This window comes from Gastrolobium bilobum, unplaced genomic scaffold (assembly GCF_033153095.1).
Source record: "Gastrolobium bilobum isolate Gb01-03AN ecotype WA unplaced genomic scaffold, APGP_CSIRO_Gbil_v1 utg4266, whole genome shotgun sequence".
NCBI classification, from domain to species: Eukaryota; Viridiplantae; Streptophyta; class Magnoliopsida; order Fabales; family Fabaceae; genus Gastrolobium; species Gastrolobium bilobum.
This window is the reverse complement of record NW_026896613.1, coordinates 213,560-236,210: the sequence shown is the minus strand read 5'-3', so window position 1 is coordinate 236,210 and position 22,651 is coordinate 213,560. Positions and strand designations below refer to the sequence as shown.

At 32.3% G+C, this 22,651-nt stretch overlaps 4 protein-coding genes across 4 annotated transcripts; 1 reads left to right on the top strand and 3 right to left on the bottom strand.

Annotated features, from left to right (window-relative positions):
- Positions 1–276: 276 nt before the first annotated feature.
- LOC133300942 (uncharacterized) lies at positions 277–1,765 on the bottom strand. The gene is made up of 3 exons (XM_061500527.1): positions 1,415–1,765; positions 532–1,359; positions 277–426 (listed from the first exon to the last, which is right to left on the bottom strand). Exons 1-3 carry the CDS (start codon positions 1,763–1,765, stop codon positions 277–279), a joined length of 1,329 nt encoding a protein of 442 aa, XP_061356511.1.
- Positions 1,766–3,663: 1,898 nt separating this feature from the next.
- On the bottom strand, positions 3,664–4,408 carry LOC133300941 (uncharacterized). The gene is made up of 3 exons (XM_061500526.1): positions 4,347–4,408; positions 4,066–4,241; positions 3,664–3,821 (listed from the first exon to the last, which is right to left on the bottom strand). The coding sequence occupies exons 1-3, from the start codon at positions 4,406–4,408 to the stop codon at positions 3,664–3,666; spliced, it is 396 nt and encodes a 131-aa protein (XP_061356510.1).
- A 6,131-nt stretch (positions 4,409–10,539) lies between these two features.
- Positions 10,540–15,003, bottom strand: LOC133300949 (uncharacterized). The gene is made up of 4 exons (XM_061500534.1): positions 14,868–15,003; positions 12,087–12,190; positions 11,802–11,961; positions 10,540–10,911 (listed from the first exon to the last, which is right to left on the bottom strand). The coding sequence occupies exons 1-4, from the start codon at positions 14,884–14,886 to the stop codon at positions 10,877–10,879; spliced, it is 318 nt and encodes a 105-aa protein (XP_061356518.1). The 5' UTR covers positions 14,887–15,003; the 3' UTR covers positions 10,540–10,876.
- A 3,349-nt stretch (positions 15,004–18,352) lies between these two features.
- On the top strand, positions 18,353–20,265 carry LOC133300943 (flavonol synthase/flavanone 3-hydroxylase-like). The gene is made up of 3 exons (XM_061500528.1): positions 18,353–18,846; positions 19,057–19,384; positions 19,650–20,265. The coding sequence occupies exons 1-3, from the start codon at positions 18,389–18,391 to the stop codon at positions 19,860–19,862; spliced, it is 999 nt and encodes a 332-aa protein (XP_061356512.1). The 5' UTR covers positions 18,353–18,388; the 3' UTR covers positions 19,863–20,265.
- Positions 20,266–22,651: the final 2,386 nt, after the last annotated feature.

Genomic DNA, 22,651 nt, shown 5'->3' with positions numbered 1-22,651 from the left:
AAAGGTGTTTGTTTCTCTTACCGCAATATTTTCTCAAATATTTTCCCAATCCTTAATCTTTTGTTCTTGCATTCTGAAAACACTTTTGGATCATTTACATTTTTACTTTAATTATTTTAGTTTGTTTCATGAACTACAATCATTCTCAACCTATTTTGATTAATCCAACAAGAGAGGAATAGTTATAACAACTTAGGTGCCTCAATCCTCGTGGAGACGATACTCTACTCACTCTTTATTACTTGGTACGATCGGTGCACTTGCCGATTTTACGCATCAATAATGCTGTGAAGGATGTCCCAAGCGTCGATGCCACAGAGTAGATGAAGTTTCACCAGAGACCTTATTTGCAGAAAACGCTTGATGAAACACATACACCCTTTCATGTTCAACACCCTTGCCAATCGTCCTCCTCGTCTGTAGGTCCTGTAGAAAACACTTGGAATTAGTGAATAAAGCGATGCAATTGCTGCAGTGTATTAACTGAGAGATAGAAATTAAATTGCATGTAAGGGATGGCACATAAAGAACGTTGGTAAGAAGCAACGTAGATGTGAGTTGCACATCCCCACATTGGACCGCAGCGGTACGGGTTCCATTGGGTAAACCGACTGAGCACGGAGGAATAACTCGGATATTAGTGAGGAAGGAGAGTGTGCCAGTCATATGTTGTGAAGCCCCACTGTCCAGAAGCCAAGGATGTGGGAAGGAAACAATACCCGATAATTTGTCAGTTGTTGCTTTAGATGAGACAGCAAGAGACATTAATTGTTGAACCATATCAGGAGTAAGATCAGTAGCAGACAATGGTTTTGGGACACCAGTAGGAGGAGGTAATGCATCCGAGTAAGTGGCATGAGCAGAAGCATGGGCAGAACGTCCTGGGTTGGAGCGGCCGCGACCACGTCCTCTTCCAGCAGTCATGCGATCAGGGTAACCATGAAGTTTGTAACACCGGGAAGCGTCATGATTGGGACGTCCACAGTGAGAACATATGATGCGGGCCTTGGAAGGATCCAGTGGTGCAGTGTGAAGAGCACAGCCGAGAGCATCATATGGAATTTCAGCAGTCCGAACCATAGCTTTATGGGATTCTTCTTGAATTACCATAGCAAAAACACGATTGATAGTGGGGAGAGGATTGCTGTTGAGAATTTGAGTAATGAGAGTACCATATATATGATGATCAAGTCCGATAAGGAATTGATAAACTCGATCATGTTCAAGTTCAGCAGTGACAGATTTGGTAAAGGCACACGTATCACCAGATGCACATGCAATAAGCTTGCGGCTTGATTCCAATTCATCCCAAATTGAACGAAGTTGAGTGTAATAGTCAGTAACAGGGACGCCATTTTGCTTCATAGTGGCGAGAGCAGATTTGAGAAAAAAAAATACGAGGAATGTTTGCAACAGCAAAACATTCCTTTAGATCATCCCATAGATTCTTCGCAGTGTCGAAACATTTGATGAATGGCTGCATCTGAGGATCGATGGTATTGTGAATCCAGCTATTAATCATGGAGTTGCACAGGGACCAAGCATGAGCTTCATCAGAGGAAGCATCAGAGGGTTGCGTAACGCTGTTATCAACAAAGCCAAGCTTATTTTTGGCTTTCAAGGCGTTGCTCATGAGTTTGGACCAGTTTTCATAATTGGATTGGCCACGTAGAAGGACAGTAGTGAGAATAACCCCAGGGTGATCAGAGGGATGAAGGTAAAATGGTGATTTTGGGTCTGTGATTTTAAGAGTGGAGGCAGCCATAGTGGAAAAAAAAAACTGACTTTAGAATCGTCTAGCTCTTGATACCATAAAGGAAGTTGTGAGTGAACAGCTTAGCTTTTTATTCATGTATTGGTCATTTAAATACATCTATCAGCAACTAACTATAATACACATACGTAGGAATCTATTCCTAAGATAAAGGAAGAGTTGCAACTAAATTACAAACATAGAACAAACCTATCAACAACCTAAAACTAAATTACAAACATAGAACAAACCTATTAACAAACTAACAAACCAAGTAACAAACTAACAAGGGAAACCTATCGTAATACTATGTAACTACATTAGCATTACTTAAATCACTTTTCATAATTACCCTTTATCGGCCCTTAGACCAAGCCAATTCAAGCACTTGTCTTAAATTTGTCATTTTAGTTGTTGCATGGGAGTTAAAAAGACATATAAAAAAGATAAGGATAGAGTTAAGAAAATATATCATTCATTTTATAAAAATACAAATCAAAAGAAAGAAATAAGTACACTTTTCCAGAAAAATTAATTAACAGAACGGAAGGAGTATTAGGAAAAGGATTCTTAACAGCGTATTATTTTTCTACCCTTTGTCTTACACATGTACTTTTGTATGGTTATGATTTTTCATATTTAATACTTTTAGCATTAAATATGAAAAATCATAACCATACAAACATCAACAACATTTTTATCCTAAATCATAATCATACAAAGATGGAAATAAATATAACCATTGGATCAACATAATCGATCTATCGGTGAAATTGATAAAGTTATAAACATTTCTACAGCTATATATATATATATATATATATATATATATATATATATATATATATATATATAAAGTTATAAACATTTCTACAGCCACTTTAGATAAAGTTATCTACAGCTATATATATATATATATATATATATATAGGGAAAAATGTGTATCATTTTAAAAGATATAAAGTTGTGTCATTTTAAGTGAGAGAAAGAGATAGATAAAGGAGAGAGAGTTGATAAAAGAATATAACGGTGTGGATCCCACCTCTTTGTGAGAGTGAAATAACACAAGTTGTGTCATTTAAAAGGATAAACTTTTTTCCCATATATATATAAGGTAGTATCATTTGACACCAGTGTCAAATTTAAAATTTAACACCTCATTTGAGAGCCATTAGATCAAAAAAGATCAATGACTCTCATTTGTAAGCATGTGACACCATTGATCTTTTTTGATTTAACGGCAATTAGATGAGGTGTCAAATTTAAAATTTGACACTGGTGTCAAAGAATCCTAACTCATATGTGAGTGTGTGTGTGTGTGTGACGAGATCAACTTATATACCAGAATAAAAATAATAAATTTTATATCAAATCTTAAGTATTGGTTTCTATGAATCTAACGGTTGTGATTTATTTGGTCACACTCATTAATTAATTTTTAATTTTTAATAAATTATTTCGTTAGAGACATGAAAAATTTAACGATTAAGATTTGATAGAAGACTTATTATTCTTATATCGATATAAATTGATCTATATATATAAATATATTTCTGATATTGCATGAGACAAAATTATCTGATGCACATACAAAATGTAGGTAGTACTCATATTTTTCTTTATCTCTCTTTTTCTTAGGGTGTGTATGATAACCTTCTCGGAATCAATTTTTTTTTTTTTAATTTCTGTTCTCGGGAAAAGAAATGGATAGAAAAATTGTTTGGTAAAATCGGTTTATTTTTTTGTTCCCTGGGTGAACCGGTTTAATTTTTGTGCTAAGAAAAAGAAAAAAGAAAAAAAAATTCTGCTTTTTTGTTCTCGGGCACAAAATGAGACACATTTGTCTCTCTCAATCACTCTCCACCGCTATCATCATCCTTACACGACCACCGCGACCATCTTCGTCGCCATTATCGTATCACCAATGCCGTCGTCACCACCACCACCACCACCATGATTCCACCGCCTCCATCCATCTTTACCACCATGCCACAGTCACTATCACCACCGCCGCCACCACTATCATCGCCAACCACCACCATTGCAGCCACTGCTGCTATCGTCACCACTACCACCATCACGATGCCACCGCTACCATCACCACTACCGTCACCGACTACCACTACCATCGCCATAGCCACTGTTGTCACCACCACCATCATGCCATCACCACCACCATGCCTTCACTGCCGCCGCCACAACCACCACCATCAATGTCGCATCCACTACCGTCACTACCACGCCACCGCCACCATCACCATCATCATCACCACCACCACCATTGCCGCCACCACTTCCACCACCACCATCACCATCACCATCACCATCGTTGCAACTACTGCCGTTATCACCACCACCATCGTCGCCACTACTACTGCCGCCGCCACTACCACCGCCACCATAACCACAACAACCACCATCATCGTTGTAACTACTGCCGTCACCACCACCACCATCGCCACCGTTACTACCGCCGCGGCCACCACGACTATGCAACCACCATCAACACCATTACCACTGCCGCCGCCGCCGCAGCTATTGCCATCACCACCACTACCATCGCCACCATTACCACCGCTGCGGCCACCACAACTATGCAACCACCATAAACACCATTACCACTACCACCGCCGCAGCCATTGCCATCACCACCATCACCATTACCACCACCACGCCACCTCCGCCGTCACCGCCACCACCACCATATAAAAAGGAAAGTGATGATCCGAATTTTTTTATGTTTAATAGGAATTATTTTTTATTATATTATTTGTTGTGTTATCAAACGTGTTGTCAAACATATTTTTTTCTTAAAAACTGTTCCAAGGCACATAGCTAGAAAAGAATTATTTCTTTTCAGAAATAATGCTAGAAAACAGAATTATCATGCATACCCTTAATGACTCTCATCCACATTTTTATACACTGAATTATTTCATGCAACGTAAAATATATTATCATGAATAAATGTGTCTGAAAAGTATGTTCTCAAAAAGCAACTCTTGTAGTAGTTTCTAATGTCATGTACTTTTTATTTCATTATTTTTTTTTGTCAGTGTTCTTCAATATTTGGACAATTTTTATTGTTTGTTGCTTCCAGCTGAATTTACCCATATAATATATATAGAAGAAGCAAATGCCATTTTGGATGTTAAGAACATGCATTTGGTTGATATCCATAATGATCACTACACCTACATTTCAGAAAATTTGAAATGTCATATCAGATAGTCTCCGACATTGCTAGACACTCTAATATATTCTAAATCTATAATATTTAAAATTTTATTACATATCATAAAAAAATAATTGATATTTTATTAAACGGATATAATAAAATTAAAAAATAGATACTGAATAAATCTCATTGCAGTATATAAAAAATTTTCAATTTAAAAATATAATAATAAATATTTATATTTTATATTTCTTTACAAAATTGATGAATATTATAAGTTTAATTTTATTTTTTGTTAAATTATTGAATATTAAATATAATATATATATATATACTATATAATTTAAAATATTATTTAATATCAAAATATGTCATAATATATTAAAATATAATATTTTTTAAAATTATTATGTCAAAATATCATATCGTATTATATCTCCTGTCTAGTGTCGGGATTGGTTCACCATGTCACTATACCGAAAAAATGGATACGCATAGTTGCAGAAAGGCAAACGTTAGTGGGGTCTCAGAATTCCATTAATTAGTCAAAAATCAAAAGAGAGACATGACTTATGGAACCAAATATCTTTTGTGCAGCTCGTGACGTGCTTCCAATTGGAATGACGTTGATGGTGGTGCATGTGTCCGTGCTTGCAAATGCCACTAAAGAGGACATTAATTGGTATATTCTAGGACAAAGAACTGAAATGGGAAAGGCTGGTTAATTCTTGACCATATACTTAATCTTATATTTATTTAGTGCGCATCGACCGTTGATTCAGTCATTTCATCTGGGCTTTTAACATAAGCAATACCCTTCATGAAGCAAAGTGCGGCATATATATATGGTCACAGAGGGTATAATTTCATCTCGTTTATATTTAACTAATAAATTAGCCATTTTAAATAAAATATAATTGCTTTTTTTTTTTTTTTGAAAACTGATCCTAATTACGGCGAATCAGAACCCTCCGGTATCCCCATAGATTCGACTCTTTGAGTTATCTATGAGACTGATCAAGAATTACAGTACTTATGCCCCTCCCCAGATGGTGTTGATGGGATTCGAACCGAGGTTCTCTCCCACCACTCAGTCCTCATGCTACCAACTGAGCCACCACACTTGAATATATAATTGTTTATTTGTATTTGTGAACAACTTGTTCGTCGTGCATAATATTATTTATTATTCAATCATTAATTATTTGTTCAAAATTTGTTTAGATCTTGTGACCTTGTTGGGACATGCATCGGACATGGACAAAGTGTGGCTATAATGATTTAAACCAAACTCTCCACCAGGTGATTGCTTTAGGAAATTAGATATTACTGGGTCAAAGACTCAAAATAACTTAATCATTTTGCAACTTGAGAATGGCTTATGGTAGTTAATTATTGACAAATTAAATTTTAAATATATTAGTTGTTTTATGATGTTTAAATTTTTACTTTATAATAAGTTTAGACTAAGATAAATCAAACTTAAATAGAGACTATCAAACTCAAATAAAGTTAAATAAATGAATGCAAACATCAGATTCTGGTTTAAACTTTAAACTATATTTATTACCCCTAGCAAAGAGCTAGACATATTTCAAACACTGTATTTATAAATTATTGTAAGCACAATTGGATCTGTGGAAGTGCTAAAACCGTTGCAGGTTAGAATGTATTAGATCATCATGGTTTTGGTTTCACAGGAAATTAATTATCTATTAGCATAGATATGATATGATACCCTTGTGCAGGTGTGACTTCATGAACTAGCTTGATCAATGTTCATGCACGAACAAACACATTGTTGAAGCTGGCTTCTGACAGACCTTCGAAACTATCTCAAAGAGTAACAAAGCTAGTGTATGGGCACTCTCAATATCAGAACTAACTATACAGCAGCCAAACCAATAGTAGTTGTCTGGAGGCTTATGAATAAAGAGTGAGATTATATATAGGTATCAAATTATATATATGAACCTTGGTTTCTTATATATAACATGATAAGAATATATGGGAAAAAGAAGTATCATTTAAAAGGACACAAGTTGTGTTCTTTTATATGATTTACATAAAGTATGACCGGTCATACTTTGTGAATCTGAAAAGTTTTTTTTTTTCTCTCCTCAGTCACATCACTGATGTGTAAAGTGAAAAAAAAGTAACTTTTCAGAATTACACAGAGTATGACCGATCATACTCTGTGTAAGTCACTAAAAGAACACAACTTGTGTCTTTTTAAATAACACACACTAAATCCAGAATATATATAGTAGAATGTTGGTTTCTTATCAGAAGAAAATCCCATATATTATCAGAAGACAATCCCATCACCACATTTTGTCAAGTTATATATATCACGTCTATAAACACTACTGATATGATAAGATTAATATATTATCTGATAGGATTATTTTCTTATATCTTTTAAGTAATTGTCTGTTGTGAGCTATTAAGACATGGACATGTAAGAGCGGTGCATAACAAAAAGATTCACATATAGTTAATTGGTTGAGTTTGTTTAACTCCATTAATTTGTTTTTTAAATAACGTGGGGAGTGGATCCTCTCATGTGCTAATTAACATGACCATGTCATGTAGGACAATCATAACCATACATGGGTGAGTTAATGGTGATAAGGGAGAAGAGAAAAAAAATATAAGAATATGAAGTTACACAATCATCATCGTTGATTTAATTATTAATGGTTAAGATCCTCCCACATGACATGATCATGTTAAATTACACATGAGAGGATCTATTTCCAATAACGTGACACTATCAGTTATTCCAGTTAGGTTAGTTTCCTCTATTCTCTCAATAATTTTTTTTATAGATTTTTTTATTTTTATAAAAAATCAACTGTAATTTTCAGATTTATTTTCTGTTAGTTCCAGATTCAATTTCTGATTTTCTCCAACTAGTTCTTTTATTCCAGCTTGAATCGGTTTAATACTTTAGTTCACAGTTTTCTCCTCACTTTTTGTTTGCTGTTGACTCCAGTACTTTAGAATGGGAAAAAAATTAATATGCTCCAGGTTCACCACTTATTCAGTGGTCCCTTTTTCATAAAAAACAAATTTCTTCCATTTCTACCTTTCTCTTTTTGATTTTTTTTTTCTTTCCGTCCCTCTTTTTTTCTATTTTGGGAAAAGATCACCATAGTCCAGGCCCACTAAATACCTTCTCTTAGAATGGACTCAGAATTCAAGTATTTGCCCCTTTTATAATGACGGGGAGGAAGGCCGTGTCTGAATTCTGTTTTGAAAAATAATTTTTTAATTTTCAGAATAAAAAATTTATTTGATAAAATCTGTTTTATAATTTTTTTTAAAAAATTGTAATTATTTCTTAATTTTAGAATCAAACTTAAAGAACATATTTAGGTTGTTTTTATTTTTTATTTTAACTTTTCAAAAAAAATGTGAAAAACTTATTTCATTAATTATTCTACAAAATAATTTTTTTAAAAAAAAAAACCGAAAAAGCAATCCAAAAGACCCGGGCTTTTATGTACGCATCTTTTAAATTTTTGTACTCCACTCTATTTCACATATTGACTTAAGCATTTTTATAAGCGTTTCTATAAATGCACCACCAATCGCGTTGGAGGGGAAGTTACAATAATAACCACTATAACAATACCCTCAAAAAAGGAAATTATACCAAAAAAATACAGTTTATATTCGAATAAAAAGAATAATATAACACACTAAATTACTTTAAATATAACTCAAAATTAGTAAAAAGCAGTGTCGTAAAATCCGGTCCGACCCAGCCAGGTCAACCCGGGACCCGGTGAACCGGTCATCAGATCGGTTCGGATCAAGAATTGGACCGGTCATGCATTGACTCGATCAAATCCGGACAAAATCGGCCAAACCAGATCAAAATCGGTAACCCGATGACCCAGTCGGGTCTTGTATTTTTAAATAAAAAAATCAAAAAACCAAAATTGTTTTATCTGTCAGAAAAAAATATAGAACTCATTTTAAAAACTTTTTGTAATTTTATTTGCTAGTATACTCTTCTACAGTGACCCCAAATTTCAGCTTCCAATATTGAAGTAATTTGCTGAATAATAAATTAAGAGAATGTGACATATGTCGTTTTAATGTAGTTGAATTGAAAAATATGGGTTCAATGTTTATTGAGAAGTATATTTATGGAGATTCTGAGTTGCAATTTAAATTGACAAAGTAATAGCGTACATTTTTATTTATTTATGCTTCATGTTTTTGAGCATATTTAGAGAACCTTGTTTAATTTATTTTAAATATGGAGAATATAATTGAATTTATATGTTCGTATTTATATATATTTTTATATATTTATATATATCCGGGTTAACCGGTCTGACCAGTGATCCACTGATTCGACCAGTAATTTAGTGACCTAGTATCCCGACCTAGTCGATGCCCGAGTCGGGTTTAATAACACTAGTAAAAAAGATAGGTTATTACTTATTATTTTACAATTACCGGGAACTATCATCTTTATAGACTTTTAATTTTATTTTTTTTATATTTCTACAAAAAAATTAATGAAAAGGAGCCTTGCCACAACATTTAGTATTTGTTGTCTTGTGACTCAGAAGTTACAGATTTATTTCATATAACTTACCTATCAAATTCATATAACTTACAGTGTAAGGTTGATCCGTGAATTTTTTATTTTTTTCATCAATACACTGGGCGTAGCATTCTTGAAATATAATTCTAATAATATAATTTTAAATTATTTAAATCGAATTAGTTTATATTTTTTTTTTCAATTTATAAATTTAACAAAATATTAAAATTTAATTTGATCAAGCTTTATCAAATATAAGTTCTAAATAGATTCATCAAAATCGTTAAATATAAATTTAAATAAATAGATGATAATAGATTAAAATATAACTTTATATTCTAAATAAATTAGTTGTCAATCTTACAATATATATTTGTAATCAAAATTTAATATAATTTTCCTTGAAATAAAAAATTAAATAAATATAGATAATCCCTTTTTTAATAAAATTATAAAATTTAAATTCAATCTAAATTGAAACAATTTTAAATTAAAATTTGAAAACCATTTCGGTTGATCTTTCAACTAAATTTTTTCACTATATACTACCAAAATCACCTCTTCTTAAAGTCTAGCTCTAGCTGTATTGTATGACAGGAAATGAGATACGACACGATACGATATTCCGACACACTAATTTTAAAAAATATTAAATTTTCACACGTTAAGACATGTTTTAATATTAAATAATATTTTTAATTTATGTAGTGTATATTATATTTAATATTCAATAACTAAAAAAAAATTAAAGCTAAACTTATAATATCCATCAATTTTGTAAAGAAACATAAGATATTATAAATATTTATATTAAACTCAATAAAATGATAATTGTAATCAAAGAAATCTAATAGTTAGAACTAAAAACAAAACACATCGCAATTTTTTAACATTTTTTAATCTCTGCAATACATGCTAAAATATCGGACAAGATACATGAGATGTTTTAAAATGTAGGTGCTTCATAAGTATAGACCAACAGAGCGAGCCCATTATTTGGGCGAAAATTCATTGTATTTATTTCTTAATTTGAAGTGTTGCTTGTGATAAAAATAGTACATACGACTGACGGATCATAATTGGATGCAAGAATAATTTTAAACGACTTATATTTTTAAATCAAAACTATTTTATAGAAATAAAATTAACTTAAGAATATAACTTACACCTATCTAAACTAATCATCAAGATATGATTGCTTTCATGTTTCAAGTAAAACCTTTAAGCCAAAACCGAGTGAAGAAAACAAGGGCTACTGCCAACCTTTCAAGTTTTTGCTACTTTAACTTATGCGCATATATATATTAGCAGTTCAACACCAAATGGTAGATACACATTGACACTCGTAAAAGGCATACCCAAATAGAATGTCTGGCACTCAGCCACAACAGGAGCCACAAGCAGGCAGTGAACCTGCAAGTTCAATTGAGACAGAATTAGTAAGAACCCAAGAGAGAAAATAAATAAATTAAATTAAATAAAAAATACGTAATCACCCTAAACTTATGATTTTGCAAATAAGCCCCTTTAACTTTATTTTAATTAGCTTTTAAATTCTAACTCCCCCTATACTAACCTCTTCTGTTAACTCAGATTAATTTACTAATAATGAATAAATCTTAACTGTGTATTAAACCTACATAATTAAATATATTTTTAATAAAAAATATTATCATATTTTATAATCTTAAATTAAAAAAGACAGAAAACAGAAAATTTAAAATATTATCTTCTTTTCCTAGGTAAAATAAAAAATAATTTTTTTTTTAAAATTTCATTCAAAAACATGAATCAAATTTACTAACCTCTTCTGTTAACTTAGTTTAATTTACTAATAATGAATAAATCTTAACCGTGTATTAAATCTACATAATTAATTATATTTTTAACAAAAAATATTATCATATTTTATAAATTTCTTAAATTAAAAAAGACAAAAAACAGAAAATTTAAAATATTATCTTCTTTTCCTAGATAAAATAAAAATAAAAATAAAAATATAAAAAAATTTCATTCAAAAACATGAATTAATGGTCATCGTTAATAAATTCATTATAAGTTAACAATCTACCAAAAAAAATAAAAAAATCCTAAAGTTAACACACAAAAAAAAAAACTATAATAATACATAAAATTAAAAGAATAATCAAGACGAAATTAAAACTGAAAATACCTATTTAAAAAATAGAGAATTTAAGATTGCTTCAAATACTTTACCCAAAAATAAATGATTAGCAGGGGCTAAAGCAAAAGAGATCTAAATAACCAACATTGTAAGAGTCACATAGACAATATAAACTTACTATGGTCACGTCCCCGGACACTATCTAGCCCACGAACATTGTCGAGACCGCGGCGAGGAGGGCCCGGTGGACCACCACCACCGGGACCACCTCCAGGAGAGCCGCCATCCCATTTCTTAGTAGAACCAGAACCTTTTCTGTAGGCATCCGACTTTTCCATCTACGAGATGATGATCACGTCATGAACAAACATCAATTCGATTTCAATAAATTTCCTTTTGATATACGATTTCAATGAACTGCCTATAAACTCCTAAATAGATATCAAGAAAAATTAAATTATACCGAAAACATCGTTGCAAAAAACACGCCTATGATGTTAACAATGGCCCAGAAAAAATCAATGATTGTTTTGAGCCGCCAGATTGATCGCTTTGATTTAACAACACCTGCAGGAAATTGCATCAAGCTCCCAATTACGTATTTTTTGCTATCACAGGTCATAAACGTCAGAAGTTAAAATAAATTCTTTTGAACTTATCACATATGCTAAAAACTGTATAGATCAAACGCCACGTTTCACCTTGCGATGTCGAGAAAGGAAGTACAACATATATCTTTTGAACGCATCATATCAGCAAATTAAATATAAGCAAGATATGACGTTATTAAGCCACAGCAGTCTAGCTTGTAGCCCTAGTTTAATCAAGTAAACATAAGATGCTATATGATGCTGGATTAAAATTTGTCATAATTTCAAAAACTTCTGTAAAACTAACGTGGACACAACAAAACAAGAATGTAGGCAAAATTGAAAAGAAAAGAACAAAAAAGAAAACATGATTGATCAGACATGGAGCATGCAAAAATCAATAAGCAGCTTTCACTAGCAGAAAGAGGATCTTACAGAATATCACAACTAGTGACAAGATCTCTCTATTTTTACAACACTGAATAAGGGGGAGGGGATCGCTTGATATGGTTAAGAAATATTAAAAAATAAAACAGAGATTAAAATAGACCAAGAATAAAATTAATCACTCAATTTGTTAGTACAGAAGGTTATTTGCTTTGAAGAATAAAGGGAAGACAGTAGTTAATTTGATAGTTAGAAAAGTTAGTTAGTTAGAAGCGATTAGTTGTATAAATAAATAGGGGGAAGCAAGGGTAGGGGAATCATTCAGGAATTGTATCGTCACTGAACCAAGCATCGAGCAAGTGCTCAGTTGTGAAAGGGAAAACACTTTCTGAAGGAGAAATCCTAGGAGGAGAGAGATTTTTTTGTTTTTGCTCTATTCATTTTCAGATAAGCAATAAAACCATTATTTTCTTTTCTCTATTCCCATCATGGTTCCTGACAATTTTGGTCCAACGGACCGGATCCCTTATCAAGGAAAATGTAGAGGATTTGGTGGTGTTATTGAAAGAGGACCTAGTGATCATGAATTACAGCCTCGCTCTTGAGGTTCCAGACTTCCAGTATTTCTGTGCTTAAGGAGATGCTGTATCAGTTAATGAAGAAGAAGGGACTTGATAGTGAGGAACAAAGAGTCCAGGCACAACCCTTTGAGACCAGAAACAGTATTTAATACTTACTAAAAACAAGAGAGTATTTAAGGGTACTAGCAGGTCAAGGTGAGATTGCCAAGCCAAATTTTCCATCCAACAATGAGTAGGTGAGGGTCATAGTATGCACTTCCTGATGCATCCATTTTTTTATTCCTATTTATAAATTATTGTTTTTATTTCAGATAAAGAGTGGCATCACAAGTGAACATAAATGACAAAATATAGGTTATAAGGATCAAAGTGTGCTTCACTGTGGCTTGGCTTGCAACATCAGCTATGGTGACATAACCAATATTGCTAATAATCCAAACGAAGATATTAATTATCAGACAAGTGAGAGTATCTGGATAACAAGATACTAATTTAACTTATAATGCATGCTGCAGATCCTCCCCATATAGATTGAGATTTGAGATATATATAAGGTCAGAAATGCTTAAGGATAATATGTGGGCAAGTTTCATGCTGAATAAAGTGACTTCACAACTACTGATTGGACTTGAAATCTTGCAAAGACATCGATATTCGATGTTTGACCAGTAAAATTGGAAAATCAGGAGATACTGGGGTAAAGACATTGGAAAGAAAGTACTCTGAATTTTATTTAATGAAAAAGAAAAAGATAATCCTCTGCCACAGCAAGGGCAAGTTAGTTTTAAAATGTAAATATGAATGTGTTGTTTGACATATCCAATGAGCTAGAAACATCATCAGTATAATTCTTAAAATCTAATATATCAAAATAAGGTTGATATAAATTAAAAAAGAAACAAACAATTAACATATCCAGTGCAGTGGAATATTTACACTGGAAGCTAAGGGCCAGGCCTTGCATTTATTTATGCATATATGTAGATGTATCATGCATACATGGATGATTCCATTGGGGCTTGATAACCACACCGTAAGACCAATCCTCATGTATCTCATATGCATACACACACGGAAGAGAAGAGGGAAAGGGGTTAACCGTGGGGGCACCCAGTTATCTATATCCTGAATTCCCAACAAGTATTAAAACCGTTGCATCAAATATGAAACACTATTTTAGATATCACTTCACGATCAGATGCCATCGCAATCAAGATAGTGGCTCATGCAACGCAATAACCGGTAAACAATCACAATTATGGTGCAGAACAGAGGTGCATAGAAAATGATCAGATTCATCAGTAGATATCAAATTAACATGGCCATTGGCGTGCACGTAACTGACGTAAGAAACGAGAAACAGAAATTAGGCACTCGAAGAAATAAGGTTTTAAGAATCATACTGTAATAATCCCAAAATTAGTATGTATGTATGTATGTAGCGGATTGAAACATAGAAATCTCTGAATTTTGTGATCGTCTCTTGAAAATGAATACGTGAAAAACAATAATTAGATGAGATTGGATTTCAAAGAACCAATATAAGAGCAAGAGGTTAAATTACATTAATCAATGCAAGCGTACGATAAGAGGAAAAAGTTGAACCTCAGCCTAAACCTCAACGGCAACCAAAAAAAAAAAAAGTTGATATGAAATTAAAGAGGTAAATAGATAAGAGGAAGATACCTCGCTCAACGTAAGCCATTTCAGACGATTGCTGCAACCTGCGATTCAATTGAAGAAAGAGATCAAATTCAACGCAGTATTAATAGCTTCTAGAACTCTTCCTTCTTTTTTCTTTTTCTTTTTTAACCAATTCCGTTTCTTCGTATTTTTTTTGTTAACTATTTCGTAACATTGTTTTATTTATTTATTTATTTTTGGTAATCTTCATTGTTTTATTTTTTAACTATTTCATAACATTGTTTTTTACACGGTAAGTTATATTTATTATTATCTTTTATTATTAAATTTTAATCGTTGATTTCTGTTAATTTAACGGTTATAATTTTTTGAATTACATTTATTATTTAATTTTTAATAAATTATAACTGTTAAATTGATGAAAATCTACAATTGAAATTTAGTAATAAGAAATAGCAAAAAAAAAAATTAAATATAATCTTTTCCTTTTTATAATTATTATACAAAAGAGAAAATACGAAAAAAAAAAGCTTGTTTTGAAAAATTGATAACAGGGCAGTCCGATAGAGATTGGCAAAGCGGGCGGACTGTCGTATCATCAACCCATCTCGAGCCAGCCCATTCTCTTCCGTTAGCCCATTCTCTTCCGTTTTTGATAATAAATTGAAAAAGTCAATCTATCCTACCCCGTCTAAAAGCCTGCCTAGCATTGCAAGTCCGCTATTTAATACTATTTAATAAAAAATTATTTAATAATATACAACAAAAACTTCTTTTTTTTTTGGAGTTACCCAACCCTAATTACCTCTTTGAGGTGAGTTGGCTCCCTCCGGTATCCCCACGAGCTTCGACTCTTTGAGCCGGCTATGGGACTAATCCGGAGTGCGGGGGAGCAGTGATGGCTAAAGGTTCAGCCCCCTCCCAACAAAAACTTCTTAATTACCTCGTATGTGAACTCTTATCGTATGAAAAACTTGTTGATTATCTAAGAGAGTTTTTGATAGGAGTTTTTTTCTCAAGATATCCATACATTTTAGAATGGTACTTTAAAAAATTTACCCAATAAACTAATTTGTCCATCATTTCTCGTTTCTTTGAAAATTGTGATAAAAACATTGTTTAACAATACCACTTTGAAAGTGGTATTTTGATATTAATAATAAAATGGAAAAAGGAGTGCGAAGTAGATCACGAAAACGACCCTCTTCTATTATGTAATATTTTTTAGTGAAGGGTTGCTTTCGTAATTCCACCCTATTTTCTCAGCAATATTTTATCTTCAACCAAACATAGACTCAGGAAATTTAAACCAATTTTTCCAATAATATTTCAGCCTTTTAAATAATTTTTTTTTTTAACTTTCCTAGAAAACTCATTTTTCCACCATATTCCCAGTAATGTAATTCTTTGGTAATTTTTTTTTCTCCTTTACCAAATTCTCCCTAGTAGTCAAGTGATTCAATTTTTCCACGTAAATAAGAAAATACAGAAGATGAATGAACTACTTTAACAAGTTTTTTAATGGGGATGGCGATAAAAATGAAGTGGGCTTGGAGGATGCTTATGATGATCGAAATAGAAGATTTGTGCGCAGAATCAATACACATGAAGTCAATGAGGCTTTAAAGAGGATGGAGACTAATAAAGCTTTGGGACCCGATGACGTACCTATTGAAGTGTGGAGAGGCTTAGGGGATGTGACAATAAATTGGCTGACCAATCTTTTCAATAAAATTCTTTAAACAAATAAGATGTCTGATGTTTGGAGGAAGAGTATGCTTGTGCCTATTTACAAAAACAAGGAAGATATCCAGAATTGTTCTAACTATAGAGGCATTGAGCTTATGAGCCATACTATGAAGTTGTGGGAGAGAGTTATTGAACATCGTTTGAGGAGAGAGACCAAAGTTTCTGCAAATCAATTTGGATTTATGTCAAGAAGATGTACCACATAAGCTATTTTCTTCATCTGTCAATTGATGGAAAGATAACGAAAAAAAAAGAATTTACATATGATGTTCATAGATCTTGAGAAAACATATGATAGGGTTCCAAGAAAAGTTTTATAGTGGGTTCTTGAGAAGAAAAAAGTACTCTTAAAGTATGTAAATGCAACCAATGATATGTGCGATGAGGCTATTACATGTGTGAAAGCTTGTAATGGAACATCAAGTTATTTCTCTATTACAGTAAGTGTACACCAAGGTTCGGTTCTAAGTCTTTATCTCTTTGCCTTAGTGATGAATGAACTAACAAAAGACATTCAAGAGGAAGTGATGGGGTGTATGCTTTTTGTTGATGATGTTGTGCTTATTGATTAGACCAAAGACGGTGTTAATAGGAAACTTGAATTGTAGAGAAGCACTTTGGAGTCTAAAGGTTTCACGTTAAGCTGGAGCAAGACTGAGTATTGAAGTGTGAGTTTTCTCTAGTAAGAGATGGAGATCAAGACCGTGTGCATCTACTTGGTCAAAAGGTACCCAAGAAAGATGCTTTTAGATACCTTGGATCAATTTTGCAAAAAGGTGATGAGATTGATGAATATGTAAATCATAAAATCAGAGCAGGATAGATGAAATGATAGAGTGCATCTGGATTTTTGTATGATCGCAAAATTCCCCTTAAGCTAAAAGGAAAATTCTATAGAACAGCAGTAAAAAAAAATTTGGCAGAGAAAAGAAAATTTTGACTGACATATAATATTTCTATTGGTGAAATGCACCAAATTTTTGGTGAACAGCAACACCTAAAATTTATTCCAGTGACCACGATCGAATCTATTTTGCCACCTATAACCGCAGTGTGGTGGCAGCAACTGCAATTCTTATTGGTAAATGATTTAAACGAGACAGAATTTATAAAAATAAAAAATGTAAAAAGTATATTTGTTTTTTTATAAAAATAAGAACTTAGTTCTTAAAAGCAGAAAGATTATACCAAACAAACTGACCGTCAATGTACTTGTGTAGATTGGAGAATAGACGGAAACAACGAGCCATTTGCATTTGCTAAAATATTCAATAAATCCATAAGTAATATTTGATTAATTTTATTTCATAGATTTTTTTAGTTTTACATAAAAAATTAATTAAGTAATCAATAATTGAATACTATACTTATAATTTAAAATATTTATTGTAAATAAAAGAACTTAAAAAAAATTATTAGACAAAAATATTAATTAGCCATCCGTTTCTTTGTTGTTGTTGTTGTAACTCTAAAGTTAAAGCCATCAGTTTTTATTTACTATGTATTTATACATATATAGAATATAGAAACATCCAAATCAGTAATGGCTCAGTTGAATGGTTGATATATAGATTTAGTTAAGATTAGGATGACTGCAAGATGAGGTTGACTGTATGGTTAAATAATTGATATATTCTACCAAAAAAAGTATTTGATATATAGACATTACGACATATAGGATGACTGTAAGATGGTTGAATGGTGGGTGGATTGGTTAAAAACCATGGTTTTGTATATATAGCCCCCTTATGATGAATCATATTTGCATATTCCCCTAGCCTTCGAGATTGGAAACCTCAATTCATTGCCACGATATGGAAGTTGAGAGAATACAAACCTTGGCTTTTAACGAACAACTCAAGGAGCTTCCAGCACAGTTCATTCGCCCAGCCAATGAACGCCCAGAGAATACCAAAGCCGTGGAGGGTGTCACTGTGCCTGTAATCTCACTGTCTCAGCCACACCATCTTTTGGTTAAGGAAGTCACTGAAGCTGCCTCCGAATGGGGATTCTTTGTCATCACCGACCATGGTATATCACCAACACTCATCCAACGGTTGCAAGAAGTGGGTGAGGAATTCTTTGCCCTCCCTCAGAAGGAAAAAGAGGCATACGCAAATGACCCCTCCACTGGTAGCTTTGAGGGTTACGGGACCAAGATGACCAAGAACCTCGAAGAAAAGGTGGAGTGGGTTGACTATTATTTTCACATTATGGCTCCTCCTTCTAAGGTTAACTATGACATGTGGCCCAAATGCCCTCCTTCCTATAGGTTCGTGCTTAATTATCTTATCCATATGCATTGTAAATTTGTTACTAAATTTAGCTTCTTCTTTTTTATTTCGGGTTTCGGTTTGCATTGGTTTTTGTAACAATTGCGAAGTAGAAGCTCTTCAATAATTATCATATATTAGACATGGATAGGTAGGTGTAACTGTTAGGCCCACGAAACGATTTACTTACGTTATTTTGTGTGTGACAGGGAAGTAACAGAAGAGTACAATAAGGAGGTCTTAAGGGCAACAGACAAGGTTTTGGAGCTTCTGTCCGAAGGGCTTGCCTTGGAGAGGAAGGTTTTGAAGTCCTCTTTGGGAGATGAAAAAATAGAACTAGAAATGAAGATAAATATGTATCCACCGTGCCCACAACCAGAATTGGCATTGGGAGTTGAGCCCCATACAGATATGTCTGGCCTTACTCTACTTGTCCCGAATGATGTTGCGGGCCTCCAAGTTTGGAAGGACAATAACTGGGTCGCAGTCAATTACTTGAAAAATGCACTCTTTGTCCACGTTGGTGACCAACTTGAGGTAAAGCAACTAATGTCATATTTTTAGCAGTTGAGAAAACATGGAATGTTTTTTTTTTTTTTTAAAAAAAAAGAAAAAGAAAACATGGAATCATATAGAAAGGAAAATATTTTATCGTGTTGTTGAATTAAAGGTCTCGTATTAATTTCTATGACATGAGATAGTAATGATCTTAATAACTCCCTGTAAAGAAACAGGAGAATGCGGTACAATGTTAAATCTAATAATTAAAAGATGCCCTTGTGGTGCATATTTTTTGTGATAGGTGCTGAGTAATGGGAAGTACAAGAGTGTTCTGCACAGAAGCTTGGTGAACAAGGAGCGCAAGCGCATGTCATGGGCGGTATTCGCTGTGCCTCCACATGAGGCGGTGATTGGACCTCTTCCTCAGCTCGTTAACGATCAAAATCCCCCCAAATTTTCAACGAAAACATACGCTAAGTACCGCCATCGCAAATTCAATAAGCTTCCCCAGTAGGGAAAGAATATAATCAGCGCCTTCCTTATGATCTTTAACATATATGGACTACTTAGGTGACATGAATTCGTAAATCACATGCGGACAATTTGGTTTAATGAAGTTCGGCTGCTTCTAGTTATGAATTTGCTTTTAAAGTAAAAGAGTACCTAAGCAGTTGGCATTTAATTTGTTGTTTCCTTTTAAGAATAATAGAAGGTTATGCTGTGCCCAATTAGAAAAAAAATAAAAAATAAAATAAAATTTGTGAGCAATAACATGAGGAGTTTACTAATATGCATGAAGTTACTATCTTCGTGATATCATTGTAATACAAAATGATTGTTAAATAATGTGTTTTTCGTATCAACAACTTCGACTTTCGGTGAATAAACAGTCTATGTAGATATAACTTTCACGTTTCATATTAATAAAAAGGGACAAGTTACGTTTTCAAACTTTTTTGTTTATAAACTCTTACAAATTATATTATCTTCTCTCGGGGGAAGAACACTAATTTTACTATGTTCTCTCGAGAAAAAATAGTGTAATTTGTAAAAATTTATTAAAAAAGTTTGTAAACGGATCCTTCCCTTGATACAAAATTCTTATAAAAATTATATTATTGTATTGAATGAAGTTTTTTTTTTTTGGATATATTAATAGGAATTAAACATATGACCTAATAGAAACTACCCAGACCAAACCTAGTAGCTTGAATGAAGTTTTCATATATGCGTTTCTGTTAATAACTTGTGACCGGCATTTTCAAGCCTGAAGCTGACCCAGCTGTATCCAATTTTAAACAAAAGAAGATGAAAACAGAATGAACTTCATTTTTAACCAATAATAATATTTCATTGGGCAACAAGGTAAGAAAGATGGTTACAGATATTGAACAAGGTTGGATCAATTTAACAGTCGAAGTCTTGGTCTCAATTATTGTTAGTGATTTAATATAGGGAAATATAACTCTCGTGTATTCTTCTCCTACAATGAATTGTAATTTTAAAAGTTGTTTTTTTCTTTCTCTCTTTAGAGGCTGTAACCTAACGTGAGAAAAACCAACTTTAATGTTACACTTAGGCTTTGTTTGGGAGTTAATTTTAGGAGAGGAAGAAAAGAAAAAGAAGGGTTTTAGTAAGCCCTTCCCTTATTTGTGAGTTTAAAAAAATAAGGGGAAGAAATTAAGAATTTTTACTAAACCCTCCTTCTTCTTAAAAGTAAAGTCCTCCAATTTGGAGGATTTAAGGGGGGAAATATTCAAAATTACTTATCTACCCTTAACATTAAAATGTGAAAACTACATAAATGTGAATCATTTTTAAATGTGACATTATTAGAAAAAAATTCAATTACCGATAGAATTTATAGACGAAAAATATTTCGTCAAAAAATAGTGATAATTTTTTTGATGAAAATCATATACGTCAAGAAATTTCCATCAAAACTAAATACGAAACCAGATTTTTCCATAATCACTGACATAAATTTTTTACGGAAAAAAATCAGTCAAAATTATTCTATAATTCCGTCGAAACTTTCAACGAAAATATTTTCGTCCAAAATTTTGACGAAACACATTTTCATCGAAAAGTTTCGACGTAAAATAATTATGTCAAAATTTTTTTTACGGAAAACACTTCCATCAAAATTTTACGCAAAATTTTTTGACGAAAAATAATTCCATCAACATTTGTGACTAAAAACATTTTTGTAAAAAATTTTAACGAAAAAAATTTTTTGTCAAATTTTTGACAGAATCTAAATTTCGTCAAAACATTTCCCTTAAAAAATATTTCACAAAAAAACATATTCATCGAAATTTTTGACGAAATATATTTCCATCAAAATTTTCAACGAAACACATTTTTATCGAAATTTTTTGACTAAAACAAAATTTAATCATAGTTCTTTACAGAATTCAAATTCCGTCGAAAACTCATTTTCGTTAACATTTTGACAAAAAAAAAATTCGTCAAAATTTTTAACGAAATTCATTTCCATCAGAAATTTTCAACGAAAAATATTTATGTCACGTTTTTTGATAAAAATATTTCCATCAAATTTTTCAAAGGAACACATTTCTGTCAAAAAAATTTGACAAAAAATATTTTCGTAATAAATTTTGACGAAAAATATTTTGATAAAAAATTTTGACAAAAAAAATATTATGTCAAAATTCTTTACAGAATCTAAGTTTCGTCGAAAGTTTCGAATGAAACATTTCCCTCAAATTTTTTGACAATAGAATTTTCGTCGAAATTTTGAACAGAAAACTTTCCGTCAAATTTTTTGACGGAATTCTTTTTTCGTTTAAAACATTTGATGGAAGAAATCATTTTTGTCAAAACTTTTGACGGAATTTCGTCGAAAATTTTGATAGAAAATTTATTTTTGTAAAAATTTCATCTGAGAAAAAATTCTATCGCTTTTCGACGAAAAAATAATTTTGTGATGAAACTTTCATTGCTTACAACAAAAGAAATTTGTTAGAACTTTTAAATTTAATTTAATTTGTTAAATATAATAATTATATTAATTTAAAAAAATGGTAAAACGGTAAAAATGTCTCATTAACCCTTCATTTTTCTCCCTTACCATTTTTTAACTCCGAAATAAGGGAAGAGAATACCTTCAATTACTTTGTCTTCTTTCCCCTCCCTTCTCCTTCGATCCCCTTCCTTTCATTTCCCTTCAAACTCCCAAACAAAGCCTTATGTACTCTTTGTAATACATAATATTAATTCATTGTAGGAGAAATTTCTTATCATACAACATGAGAAGTTAAGGACCCTTTTATAATATAA

Excerpts from the sequence above, each read along its gene's own strand:
- LOC133300942 (XM_061500527.1), bottom strand. The coding sequence starts at position 1,765 with ATGGCTGCCTCCACTCTTAAAATCACAGACCCAAAATCACCATTTTAC. Across the intron at positions 1,360-1,414 it reads ATCTAAAGGAATGTTTTGCT|CAAAATGGCGTCCCTGTTAC; the intron begins GTTGCAAACATT and ends GCCACTATGAAG. Across the intron at positions 427-531 it reads CTACGTTGCTTCTTACCAAC|GACCTACAGACGAGGAGGAC; the intron begins GTTCTTTATGTG and ends TGTTTTCTACAG.
- LOC133300941 (XM_061500526.1), bottom strand. The coding sequence starts at position 4,408 with ATGGTGGTGATGGCAATGGCTGCGGCGGTGGTAGTGGTAATGGTGTTT. Across the intron at positions 4,242-4,346 it reads GTGTTTATGGTGGTTGCATA|TCGTGGTGGCCGCGGCGGTA; the intron begins GTTGTGGTGGCC and ends GTGGTTGCATAG. Across the intron at positions 3,822-4,065 it reads CAACGATGGTGATGGTGATG|TGGTGACGATAGCAGCAGTG; the intron begins GTGATGGTGGTG and ends TGATGGTGGTAG.
- LOC133300949 (XM_061500534.1), bottom strand. Across the intron at positions 11,962-12,086 it reads TTTTTGCAACGATGTTTTCG|ATGGAAAAGTCGGATGCCTA; the intron begins GTATAATTTAAT and ends ATCATCTCGTAG. Across the intron at positions 10,912-11,801 it reads TGTCCGGGGACGTGACCATA|GTTCACTGCCTGCTTGTGGC; the intron begins GTAAGTTTATAT and ends TTGAACTTGCAG.
- LOC133300943 (XM_061500528.1), top strand. The coding sequence starts at position 18,389 with ATGGAAGTTGAGAGAATACAAACCTTGGCTTTTAACGAACAACTCAAG. Across the intron at positions 18,847-19,056 it reads AAATGCCCTCCTTCCTATAG|GGAAGTAACAGAAGAGTACA; the intron begins GTTCGTGCTTAA and ends TGTGTGTGACAG. Across the intron at positions 19,385-19,649 it reads ACGTTGGTGACCAACTTGAG|GTGCTGAGTAATGGGAAGTA; the intron begins GTAAAGCAACTA and ends TTTTTGTGATAG.